Source organism: Myotis lucifugus, unplaced genomic scaffold, assembly GCF_000147115.1.
Source record: "Myotis lucifugus unplaced genomic scaffold, Myoluc2.0 scaffold_409, whole genome shotgun sequence".
Taxonomy (NCBI): Eukaryota; Metazoa; Chordata; class Mammalia; order Chiroptera; family Vespertilionidae; genus Myotis; species Myotis lucifugus.
This window is the reverse complement of record NW_005871457.1, coordinates 92404-104980: the sequence shown is the minus strand read 5'-3', so window position 1 is coordinate 104980 and position 12577 is coordinate 92404. Positions and strand designations below refer to the sequence as shown.

Sequence of the window (12577 nt, the reverse complement as noted above, 5' to 3'; positions counted from 1 at the left end):
CCTTTTTTTGAGGCCACTTTAAGAATCACTAAGATGACAGAAAAAGGAAAAAAATCACTAAGATGGAAACGGCAAAAGGGAAATCTACAAATGAGTCTTCCACTATAAAGCAGTCATTTATTGAATTGTTACTAAATTGACCAAGCTACATATACAGTGGAACATTTATAATCCAATCTCTGTTTTTGTACACTGCATGGAAATTAAAGAGAAAAATACAATTTTAACTAAAATGTCATGACCTCAATATATGAGGTACATTTCTACACAAATCAGCAAAATTTAATGAAGTTAGTAGCAGCTGAACCTAATTGCCTGGTTCCAACATTTGAAATAGTTTTATAATAACAATACAAGCTCATATCACAAAAACAAAACCTCTATCATATTAATATCTCTGACTAAACAAGATGGGTCCTGGCACATACCTGCAGTAAGACTCCTTTATAAATAGACATTTCAGTAGGCATGGGAACGCCATTGTGGAATGTTACAAAATATCTTGCAGAGCAGGTGTATAGCTCAGTGCTGAGTATCTGCCTATGCACCAAGAGGTCGATTCCCAGTCAGGGCACGTGCCCAGGTTGCAAGCTCAATCCCCAGTAGGGGGCGTGCGGGAGGCAGCTGACCGAGATTCTCTCATCATCGATGTTTCCACCTCTCCCTCTCTGAAATCAATAAAAATATTTTTTAAAATTTTATCTTAATAAAGTGGTTAAGTACGGAACTGAGTAATTGTGAATTACCCAAGTACCTGCTTAAAGAGCAGGTTATTCTCAGTTTTCAGTCACGGATTTTTGTCTCCCTGCTTTAAGAGTCGGCAACTTTATAAGGGGCCCAGCCCCTGTGTCTCCTCGAACCCTCTGAGCTTGGGGCCTAGCAGAGATAGAGGGGATTTGTGGGACACTGCTGAGAACTCAGTAGGAGAGGACACCTTCCCGGGGGGAGTGTGGTAAATAAATTTGGGGATGGAGGGAAGGTTTAAAGCCTTTCTGAGATGCAGCATGTTTAAATGTTACATCTATCTTGTAGTTAGAACACTGGACAGCTTTTCCTTTAAGATATCACTTGGGAATTATGTATTCACAAAGATATATGCAGCCCTATGCTCATTCCAGCATTATTCACAGTGGCTAAGACGTGGAAACAACCACAGCGGCCTGCGGTAGAGGACTGGGTGAAGATGTGGTCCATACACAATGGAACACTACTCGGCCATAAAGGGTGGAATCGCACCGTTTACAACATGGATGGACCTTGAGAACACTGTACTAAGTGAAATAAGTCCGAAAGTGAGGAACCACATGATTTCACTCATGTGGGATATAAAACTAACGTGTGAACAGGAACAGCAGTGTGGTGGTCGCCAGAGGGGAGGGGTAGGGGGAGAAGGCAGCCTAATGTAAGGTGACACATCTGCCTGGGCGGTGAGCGCACGGTGCAGTATACAGATCTTGTCACAGAAACCCACACCTGGGTCCTGTATGTTCATGTTGACCAATGTCACCCCAATAATTTTAATTAAAAAAATAGTTTTTAATAAAATATTTGGTGGGGACTTTAAAGATTTTTAAAATTGATTTTGAGAGAGAGAAACACTGATCGATTGCCTCCTGCGTGTGCCCCGATGGGGGATTGAACCTGCAATCCAGGTACATGCGGTGTGCTGAGCCATGGGCCCCGCAACGCCCTTAGGAAGAGGGAGTGTGTTCAGACTGATACTCTCATCCTCCGTGTCTTGAAGAATTATGTAAAGATTAACTCTTTTATCTCTCTTCTCCGCAGAAACTACTTCTGCAACATTTCGAAGGCCGTAACCACGAGGCAAGGGCTTCAACCCCGCGCGTGTGGCGGAACTGGCATTTGCTCGCCTGGCGAAGCGGCACGGGGCTGTGGGACAGGAATTCCTAACTGGGTTTGAAGCTGCGTCGAGCCCGAATAAGGAGTTGAAATACAGCTCTTTGAGGAATACTGGGTTCTCACGCAAATGCTGGTCAGAGGTGTGCTTGCTGTGATGTAAGCTACAGCCTCTGGCATTTCCTTGCTGACAGGAATGGAAGGTGCGGGCTTGTCTGTGCGGTGCTGGGCTGTGGGAAGCCGCTTCCTTCTCCGATTCTCCAGTTCTCCAATCCGCTGGGCCGTTTGCTTTGCTCTCGCTCCAGGCGGGCGCCCCGGGGGCGAAGTGCCCCGTGCTGGGTATTATTATAGTAGAATCATCTTTGTGTGATAGCCTGCAGTTGTGTCCTAGACCAAACTGTTGAAAACCAGAAGTGGTTTGTTGAAGGGGCCACTGAAGTTGAACTTGGCGTGCACCTGGCTGCTTTCTGCCCTAGAGGGGAGGTGTGGGGGAGGAGGCCGGGCCTTCCTGAAGGCTGTGGTGTGCCCTGGGAGTTGGCATTTCTTGCAAAACTCCCTGCCACTCTCCTCTGGGAGCCCCACTCCACGCCGTCCCACCTGCCTCGCTCAGGCCCGCAGGGAGGCAGACCGCCAGGCTCCGGTTGCTGCTGACGTTACAGGTTTTTCCTCTTCCGGGGTTAGTACCCAGCACTCTTCTTCATTCTCGCCCTGCGGGTCTCCAGACAGGCCCGTGCTTCAGCCACTCTCCCTGCAGTGTGTCTGTCAGCCGCTCTGGAACTTGGTAAGAACCTCAGAGGGTTCACTGAACACATTTCCGAAGACTTGTGTTCCGAGAGCGGTGGCAACACCGCTGTGTTGGAGCCGGGAAAACAAACGGGACGGGATTATTAACCCTGAGCCAGACTTGTCTCTTCCCACAACTGCAAGCATGAGAGGTGGGGTGGCCTCGTAGAAACAGGAGCAGCCTGGGCGTCCAAGGTCTAGCTCCCTCCCTCCCTCCCTTCCCTTGTTAAATACATTGAGAGCCTGTTGTGAACCATGGACTGTACCGGGTACTAGCACTTGTAACTTCACCACCTAGTCTCAGCTTCAGTTTTCTTAAAAGATAAGCACCTCTCTTGCCTGTGAGCCAAGGTGCAGAACTATTTCTACGTGTGAAAGCCTGAGGAAGGCGAATGTGGAATACTGGTGGGAAAGAAGTGAGTAGCGGGACGGCCTGATTTCAGGATCGGAAAGTTCTGGTAAAGTGAAACCAGTCCTGTGGATAAGGAAGTCAGCCACACTTCGAGCAGACCTATTGCCCTAGATTTTCAAGGAAAGTGACAGTGTAACTTGGGAATGCAAAGTTAAAAAAAACACAAAACTCGGGCAGCGGTTTCGCTCCTAATTAGCCTCCTGTGATGGAACAGACAGGGAAAGGTCATGCTGCTGAAGGCCGTGGAGAAACATCAGGAGCCAGAGGAGAAATGCCTGTTTCTCAGGAGCCACCCGGTCAGTGGTGGCAGTGCCGCCAGCCCTGGTCATCACCCCAGCAGCTGGGGCTCAGGATGTCTGGGGGAGGCTGACCGATGAGGTGCCTGTGTGACGAGGGCCCAGGGGAGGCTGTGCTGCTGCTGGCCAGGACTTGGGACTTGGAAGAATTAGGGCCAAAGTGCAGATCAGGTGAGCTGCACAGCAGGGGAGTAAAAATGAGTCAGTGACAGGATCCTGGGGTTGGCAGCGCACTGCCGAGGCCTGTGCCCACCTGAAGCTAATGAGTGAGAGGGCGGGCAACTGGGAGGGATTGGGTCAGATCTGCAGAAGAGCACACAGGAGCCGCTGGTCACTGCCCGCCCTCCCTCATCACCCATGTGAACAGTGCACTGAGGTGATGAAGTACCTGTTACTCCAGAAGGAGAAGCTACAAGTCGGGTAAGAGGCGTTGACGAACAAGGTCCTGGCAAAGCCCTGGAGGCTCGAGTTGTTGCCGTGAGCGTCGGATCCACAGTCAGGACGAGCACAGGAGAACCGTGGGAAGGACGACGCCCACAGCGCTATCTGCTCACGAGCACCGGCCAGAGGCAACAAGTGCTCAGAAACCTCCCCGAGACCAACTAGAACGGCTTGGAGGAGATGTGCCAGGAGCTAGGGTCAGGCATACCTTTCCCCTCTGGGACCGGAAAGCCCACAGCTGCCGGGTGGCCAGGAAGGCTCGGTGCATTCGGGTTTCCCGGGAGGCTCAAAAACGAAGAAGCAAAAAAGGCCTTAAAAGCCCGGCCAGTGTGGCTCAGTGATTGAGCATCGACCTATGAATCAGAAGGTCCTGGTTCGATTCCCAGTCAGGGCATGTGCTCAGGTTGTGGGCTCAATCCTAGTGTGGGGCTTGCAGGAGGCAGCCGACCCGTGATTCTCTCTCATCATTGACTAGAGGCCTGGTGCACAAATTCATGCACAAGTGGGATCCCTCAGCCTGGGCAGCAATTGGAACCTATCGGGGCATCTCGCCCAGTCCAGGGCTAGGGACCGCAGGAGGTTGACTGTGGGAGCGCAATGACCACCAGGGGGCAGCTCCTGTGTTGAGTGTCTGCCCCCTGGTGGTCAGTGCATGTCATAGCTATTGGCTGGTCATCTGGTCTTAATGGTTGCTTAGGCTTTTATATATATAGATGTTTCTATCTCTCCTTGTCCCTTCCTCTCTAAAATCAATAAAATATATTTTTAAAAAATTAAAATTAAAGGTCTTAAAAGCCACAGCAGCAGCCAGGAAACAAGGCCAGATGAACCCACAGAGCCCTTCCAAGGCCAGGCCAGAGGCAATCAAGAAAAAGCAATACATTTTGTTAGAGTTAAAAAAAAAAGTTCACTTACAAATGAGATCATATAGTGTTTGTCTTCCTGTGACTTATTTCACTTAGCATAATGTCCTCCAGGCTCATCCAGGTTGTTGTAAATGGCAGGACTTCCTCTCTTAGGGTCAAAAAACACTCCGTTGCAGGTAGATACCACAACTTTCCTATCCACCTATTCACCATGAACCCTTGGCTTGTTTCTATATCTTAGCTGGTGTGAATATTAGCGTATGAGGACAGGAGTGCAGATCCTCCTCATGCTGATTCCATTCCCAGGGAGGTGTTGCTCTTTAAATGCCAGCAGAATTACTAGATTTTAAACATCCAACAGCTGAGCGCGGTTTCTCTGAAGAGCACTAAGTAGGACAGGTCTTCAATTAAGGCCTCGGCCGCAGCAGAGCTGGAGGGAAATTGGTGCGAGGCTCCCCGCGGGGCCTGCCAGCCCAGGAGGAGTGACTCTTGGCCACTTCAGACCCGAGGTAATTTCGAACAGCACACGTTTCCATTTTCTCTCTGTCCAATCTGCTCTCTGTGATCAGTTTTTCGTGTAGTTCAATTACCCAGATCTCAGGGGAGGGAGAAGGGTTTAGAAGGAAGATCCAACGCACCTACACATTTTGTGTGGCATCCGGTATCTAGGAGGGATGATGCTGTTTACAAGGTCCAGGTTAGCCATTGCAAGGAATTCTGTGATGAAGGCAAGGAAGGATGCCTGGTAAGAAAGAGGGATGAAAAATAGAGCAATGGTTACTAAAATTTTTGCAATGAACCTTCTTGAAATAATATCTTCAAGGAAATGGCTGGTTTCCTTTTCTTGTAGGACCTGGGGAAAATATTCCAGCTTCAAGGAGGCCCGGCTCTTTTCTTGCCCATTATAACAATTCCCTTTATCAGTGAGAATTCTCAAGTATTCTGCTTTGCTCCATGCATAATATACTTTTTCTTTCTAAAAACATCTGAAATAGGTTACAATTTCTGAACTAAAACCTTGAGTTCTTGGTACGTGACTTTGTAGATGGGTTTATTCCAGCAAGTGGGTCTGTTGTCTGATGGAGATTTGTGGATTGACCCTACTTCTTCTTTTTTAAATATATATTTTATTGATTTTTTTACAGAGGAAGGGAGAGGGATAGAGAGTTAGAAACATCGATGAGAGAGAAACATCGATCAGCTGCCTCCTGCACACTCCCTACAGGGTATGTGCCCGCAACCCAGGCACATGCCCTTGACTGGAATCGAACCCAGGACCCTTCAGTCTGCAGGCCAACACTCTATCCACTGAGCCGAACCAGCTAGGACTCATGTCGTTTTTAAACCTGGGAATGATTTAACGGGGCTCAGGGTCTCATGTGATTGTAGTGAAGCTGTTGAATACAGGGACTGCAGTCACCTCACAGCTTGCCTGGGAAGGGAGAACTCACCTCCCAGCTCCCTCACACAGTCTGGGGCACCACTCAGTCACTTGCTGGCTGTTGGCTGGTGACCTGTTCCCATGGGGTTCTCCATAGGCTTCCTGAATGTTCTCATGACATGAAAGCTGGCCTTCTCCTGTAAGTGATTGAAGAAAGCAAGCAAAGATGGAAGACAGTTTCTTATGACCTAATCTTGGGAGTGAAATACCATCACTTCTGCTGTCTGCTATTGGTCACACAGACCGACCACGGTCCATGTGGAAGGTGACAGCCTTTACAAGGATGCGAGTATCAGGAAGCAGGGACCATCGGGGGCCATCGGGAGGCTGGCTACCACAATGGCTATCAAATATCAGGTATTTATATTCCATTGGGTAAATTTGAAATAATGACCTAACGGTTTTAATTTTAAATGTCAGTATTTACATTATGTCAGAAACCTCATCCTTTGCAACTACTTACATTTATGAAGAAAAAATGTTTAAAGTATGAATGGGGAAACATATTTTTAAAAAAATCTGGGGATAAGAGAATAAATGATTTGAAGACCCCTGGCTCAGACTATTAGTTCCTCTATCCAATGGGACCCTGTAGCATGTCCCTCTGGCTCTTTATCTCTCCTATGTGGTGCTCCTTTATCTTAACGGTATGGATAATTCATAAATGAAAGACAAACCTCAAATTGAAAACCATAATTTGAGACATGATTTGTGAATGGGAAAGATTACCTGAAATCCGGACTGTCCCTGAAAATCTATGACCCAGGGCTATGAATAAAAAAATGGACCAGAAGTTTACTTTTTTTTTCTTTGACTGGGAATCGAACCCTGCTCTCTTGGTTCATAGGTCGATGCTCAACCACTGAGTCACACTGGTCTGGCCAGTTTACTTTTTAAAAAATGTCATTTATTAAACAGCTAAGTGGCTTCTATTAGGAAGATACTGGAAAAGAACTGGAGACATCAAAATAATATAATCTGCTGGGTTGGCGTGGCTCAGTAGTTGAGCGTCGACCTATGAACCAGGAGGTCACAGTTCGATTCTCGGTCAGGGCACAGGATCAGGTTGTGGGCTTGATCCCCAGTGTGGGGCATGCAGGAGGCAGCTGATCAATGATTCTCTCGCATCATTGATGTTTCTATCTCTTCCTTCCTCTCTGAAATCAATAAAAAATATATTTTAAAATAGATATAACCTATGATCTAATAAGGGAGATTCTGATGCTTGGGATGTATTGTATAAAAATTGCACACAGCTGACACATTTTTATGAAGTTTTAAAAATATTGTATATAATTTGTGAAATTTGGCTTGTTTTGATTAGGCATGCCATCAATGTTTATGTTTAATGAAGACATTTTATACCTCAGAGGAACAGATGGGGTTCAGTTAAGCCAAAAAATGCACACAGCCAGGAATTATGGATAACTTGGAAAAGCAGCTGCGGTCTTCTGCGGCATACCGCAATGAACCTAAACGGAAACCATAGTTGGAGTAATTTATTAGGAACTAGATTTGAAACTTGACCAGGCAGGACTGATACTTTATTCCTAACCTTTGGCTGTCTCGTAAGTGGAAAATGTGCTATGTCCTCCTTGCATAAACTTTGGTTGAACCAAAATAGCGCTACGCACCCCTTATTAGAATGTTTTATTCAGTACCGTAGACACTGAACTACAGAGCTAATGTTATGCACAGGATTGCAAAGCACGAACTGCCTCGGAAATGTGCAGTCAGCGCGAAAGCGACCGCGCAGATTGCATTTCAGTAAGTTGGCTGATGGGTCTAGCTTCTGTGTCCACGTAGAGGGCGAGGACGGTCGAAGATTCTAGTTTCTGGAAATGCTTGCAGAGCCGCGAGCTACCGCGGGGCCACAGAGAAAACGTGTCTTAGGAGTGAAGCTCCCGTTAATTTCCCTCCACAAGGCCTTCTCGTTACCGGGACGGAGGCCTAAAAGGGCGCCGCTGGCCTCGCCCAGCGTGGACGCACCGGGACGCACGCTCCCCAGGGGTCGGCCGCCTCCTCCAGGGAGCAGGTTCCTCGTCCTTCGATTGCGTTTTTGGGTCGTTCCCTCGAGCACCCAGGGCCAGGCGCCCCTCCCCGTCCGCCTGGACCCCAGGGCGGTTCCTACGGCTCCTTGAGTGAAACGGAAAACAGGGATCCCAACCGGAGTGGGACCAAAACGAGGGAGGAGGCCGGACGTGCCTTCGAGGGCTGCTCCCAAGCGGCCGCCTCCTCCGCAGCGGTCACCCGGGGACAGAGGCCACCCGGGGACAGAGGCGAAGTTCGGTTGGGTCAAGCTAGGACGTCCAAGGTCTTGTCCGGACACGCGCCGGCCCCGCCCTGGCGGGCCGGAAGGGGCGGGAAGGGGGCGGGGCACTGGCGCGGGCGGGGCGGGGCGAGCCAGGTCCTCCCGGCATGCCGCGCGGCACGCGGCTTCCGCTAGTGGGCGGTGCGGGCGGCGGCGGCGGCGGCCGGAAGTGGGCTCAGCCGGCCTCTGGGAACACTGCCTGCACTTCCGGGGCCGGGAGTCGGCTCTAGTCTTCCTGTAGGCGGCGCGGGAGGAACAATTGGTGTGAGGGGCCGGGCCGGGCGGATCCCTTCCTCCCCCCATGTGAGCCGCGTCCCGAACCCCCGTCCGGCCGAGGCTGCCCCGAGAGGTGGGAGCGCGGCCCGGGAACATGAGGCGGTGCCTGCTCCTCCTGACCAGCCTGGCGCCTTTCGTGCTGGCGCCGCGACCTCCGGACCAGCCGGGCTCGGGCTCCCCGCCGCGACTCGGTAAAGACGCGGGAGTTGGTTGGGCCGGCGCCGGGGGCGCGCTGCTTTCGGGGAAGAGCCGGGCGCCGGAGCAGGTGTCTGGGGGCGGGGTACCGGGCGGCCTTGGCGCGTCCCAGAGTTTTCTGTGTGGAGGGGGTGTGGCTCGGCGTTTGGGGAAGAATGGAGACCGGCTTGCTCGGGAACGGGAAAGGGGCACCGGCGGCGGCCTCCGGGGTGACTGGGCCCGGGAGGGGTGCTCCCTGGGGTGCGTCTGGGAGGGTGTTCGGGAAAGAGGTGAGGGACAGGGTGCTGCTCGTGTCTGAGCCCAGGGCCCGCCGCTCGGGCGCCCGGAGGGGGTTAGCCGCCCGCGTCCCTCCGCGGGAGTGTCGGCGGGAGCCGGTGGCGGGGACGCCCCTGTCGGGATCGAGTTAGCGAGCGCTTAGATGCTTAAAGGGGGGCTTCCCGGGGTGCGGGGCGGGGCGCCCAAACCTGCCGCGGGCGCTCCGCTCGCGCTCCTGCGGCTGCGGCTGCGAAGGGTCTCCTGGCCGCGGCCGAGAAACGAGCGGGGCGGCCCGTGTGGTCAGTGCTGAGCCCAGAGAGGAGAGGTTCTTATTTCGATGTCCTAAGAGGCTGGTTTTTAAAAAAATATACATATTTTTATTGATTTCAGAGAGGAAGGGAGAGGGAGAGAGAGACGGAAACATCCATGAGGAGAGAGAACCATGGATCGGCTGCCTCCTGAACGCCCCCCACAGGGGTGGGCACGTGCCCTTGACCCAAATGGAACCCGGGACCCTGCAGTCCGCAGGCCGACGCTCTATCCACTGAGCCACACCGGCCAGGGCAAGAGGCTGGGTTTTAAGGATGGAGGGACGTGAAGAGAGTGGCATTGTGGTGGGAGTTAGTGGTGTAAACGTGTGCTGCCGGTCAGCCCTTCGTCCTCCAGAAGGACGTGTGAGAGCGAGTGATGCGTTGGTGGCGAAGGATGAGGCGCTGCCCGGTGTGCACGCTGTAGCTTCGGTGAGTCTTCATGGCTGTCTGGTCCCCAGATCCCACCAGGACGGACGGGGCACACCGTGCGGCGTGCGCAGCCTTCCCCACCACGTCGGGGTCCTTCATGGCCGATGGAGAGTTTCACGTTAGTGTATCCGGGAGTTCTTTCTCATTTAATAGTCAGAAAGTGTCATCATGGAGGGTGTGCAGGGTGTTGAGCGTCCGGCTGAACAGTCGCTTCCTTGTTATGTCAGATCGGAACGATGACAGGCGACCATGTTAATGGGAGGGAGGGCGCTTGTTAGGGTGCTGAGGGGGGTAAGTCCGTGCAGGTGGAAGGGACATGTGAGATGGGGTGGGCAGGTGACGGGGAGGGTGAGGACACGGATCCTTTTCCTGGGACTGAACGTTACTGCAAGGAATCTTGCGATAGTTCACCTTTCCCCACTCTAACGCCCGTTTGGCCTTGGGTGTTCTGTTGCTCACAGGTGGGAAGTAGTGGTGTGACTCCCCGGGTGCACACAGGAGGGAGGAAAACCTTGCTTCCTGGGCCAGTGTCAGCAGCTTCAGGGATCGGAGGGTGTTGTTTCTGGCCGTGTGCTTTTTATGTGCAAAGTGCAGAACGCTGGGGCCAGGAAGATGCAGGACTGCCCCGTTCACTCCCCAGGCGTCTGAAGGACATACTGGATGCAGGTACTGTGTGTGGCTTCGGAAATGCCGAGACCAGACAGCATCCATCTTCAGTCCGCTCCTGGCTGGTGGAGTAGGGAGTCCTGAACGGACAGTTCTAGAACAGCCTGGAGAGAGCACAGGCACACCTGGCGGGTGGTGTACCACGGCGGACGGAAGCGAGCCTGGGAAGGCGAGGCGAGGCTCCATGAAGGAGGCGACATTTGAGCCCAAACTTTAAGGTTCAGTAGGTCAGGAGGGAAAATGAGGACACTCCTGATGGGGCACTTAGAGGTGGTTGACGTTAACCTCAGGGAGCCTGCCTCGCATTTCACATAAAGCGCAGAAGGAATGAGTCCGGCACAGTGAGCTGTCAGGATCACAGGCAGTGATAAGTAGGTGTCTTGTGGGTATCTTTTCTTTTGAAGAGCATTGATTTCTGTGTGTCTTTAATGGCTCAGGACATAATTTGTTGTTTAATTTAACCCCACCATTATTTAGATTGAATTGGTCAAGACCAATAAGTAGTTTCATAATTAAAGAGCACGGTTTATTGTTTATTAGCTTACTTACCCTTTAAATGTTACTGTAACTGCAGTTCTGAAGCTGGGATTTGAATCCAGGCTTTCGGATACTCATCGTTCCCCCGAAGTGATTTCAGTTGAACTGTTATGAATTGCACAATTTAGGAAAGTTATGAGTCATGTGAGCTCAGTCATGATCATATCTCGTTGAAGTTGCAGCTGGGGTGGATAAGTCTCACTTTGATTTCAAAAGTGGTTTCTCTTTGTGTTACTTTTAATAAAAAGAGGATGTAGTGGGTGGAAAGAAGAAAATGTAGGTCATGGATGAGAGATGAAAGCTGTACCTGAAACGTGTTTAGAAACGTACCCTGTTGGTGTTGGTGGGGGCTTCTCCACATGGCAATGCTCATTTCTCAGGACTGACAGCCCATTTTGTTCGGTATTTTGACATCTGGCTTTCTCTCTTGATGTTAATTTTGCTTTCAGTTTGCATTCTTTTGAAACCCAAACACACAACCACCCTAACTGTTCCAAGGGAGATTTCATGCAACTCTGCTCTGTAGTAGTCAGAGATGAGCTGTATTTCTAGAATAGAATGAAGAGGAGAGCGAGGCAGAGCCATGGTGGGGAAACGAGAAATCCTTCTGCCCTTTCCATGGTTTTCCAGAACCTTAAGTGGAGGTGTCCTCGCAGGCCAAGTGTGGTTGATTTGGGGATTCTTCACCATTTGGTATTTATGAGACGGTGAGTGTTTTTAGTGGGAAGGATGGTTTGAGGAAAGTATGAACAAGGGGCCGGGCAGGCTTCACGGCGGTAGGGGAGTGAAATGAAGTGCTGCGTCATGGATCCCCTTAGTTCTCAGCCCAACACCAAGCAGGGACGTGGATGTCTTCCTCCCCACACTGCTCCTTTTTTTTTTTTTTTTCCTTTAACGTGTGTGTGTAGGCTCTGACAAGTCTCATCTACTGCTTTGGTTTCGCTTACTATTTGACTGTACCTATTCGGATAACTACTGTCTCCAACATAGACTTGTTCTCTGAAGTTTTGCTCATGTATCCGTTTGTCTACATGATGCTTGCACCTCTGTATTCACAGGCACTTCAAATATAACAGGTCCAGAATGACTTTGGTAAATTTGGATTCACCCACTCGTCCTGCGTGTGCGGGGTACTGAAGAGCAGGCAGGGTCATGCGTCTTCTGCACAAAGAGAATAGACGCTTGGCAGCAGTCCTGGCTTTCTCTTTTCTCTTTCCCACTCATGACACACCACTAGCGGCATGGCACTGGTAGGGTCGTTTGGGGGAGCACTCTGTACCCCACGCAGCAGAGCAGTGGAGAGCCAGCAGCGTGCTGCAGGGGTCTGCATTACACTTGCAAGTTGTATTCCAGGAAATGCAATTTATTGCAAAAAGAAAAGAGAAATGAAAAAGTTTACAAATGTTCCCAGACTCTTCTCATTCAACATTTCATTGTTTTAAAAGTCAGTTTTATCTTAAAAATGTTGACTGCTGAACAGGATGAAAGAAATACGGGTATC

At 50.7% G+C, this 12577-nt stretch overlaps 1 protein-coding gene and 1 long non-coding RNA gene across 7 annotated transcripts in view; one reads left to right on the top strand and one right to left on the bottom strand.

The window, feature by feature from the left end:
• The first annotated feature begins 2038 nt into the window (after positions 1-2038).
• Positions 2039-12577, top strand: part of ADAM17 (ADAM metallopeptidase domain 17) — a 44004-nt gene continuing 33465 nt past the window's right edge. For 4 of the 6 annotated variants that reach the window (XR_001351056.2, XM_006102334.3, XM_023743726.1 and 1 more), the window contains exon 1: positions 8573-8874. Coding sequence is in view for 5 of the 6 variants with exons in the window: in XM_006102334.3 (XP_006102396.1) it covers positions 8778-8874 (97 nt within the window). In the remaining variant the exon portion in view is untranslated. Of the gene's footprint in view, positions 2061-8572; positions 8875-12577 lie in introns of those variants that run through there. The other 2 variants (XM_023743723.1, XM_023743727.1) reach the window with 2 other exon arrangements.
• LOC111823151 lies at positions 5164-8413 on the bottom strand. Its single transcript, XR_002826165.1, has 4 exons — positions 8086-8413; positions 7462-7568; positions 6107-6233; positions 5164-5397 (listed from the first exon to the last, which is right to left on the bottom strand). It is a non-coding gene; the product is annotated as an uncharacterized LOC111823151 (long non-coding RNA).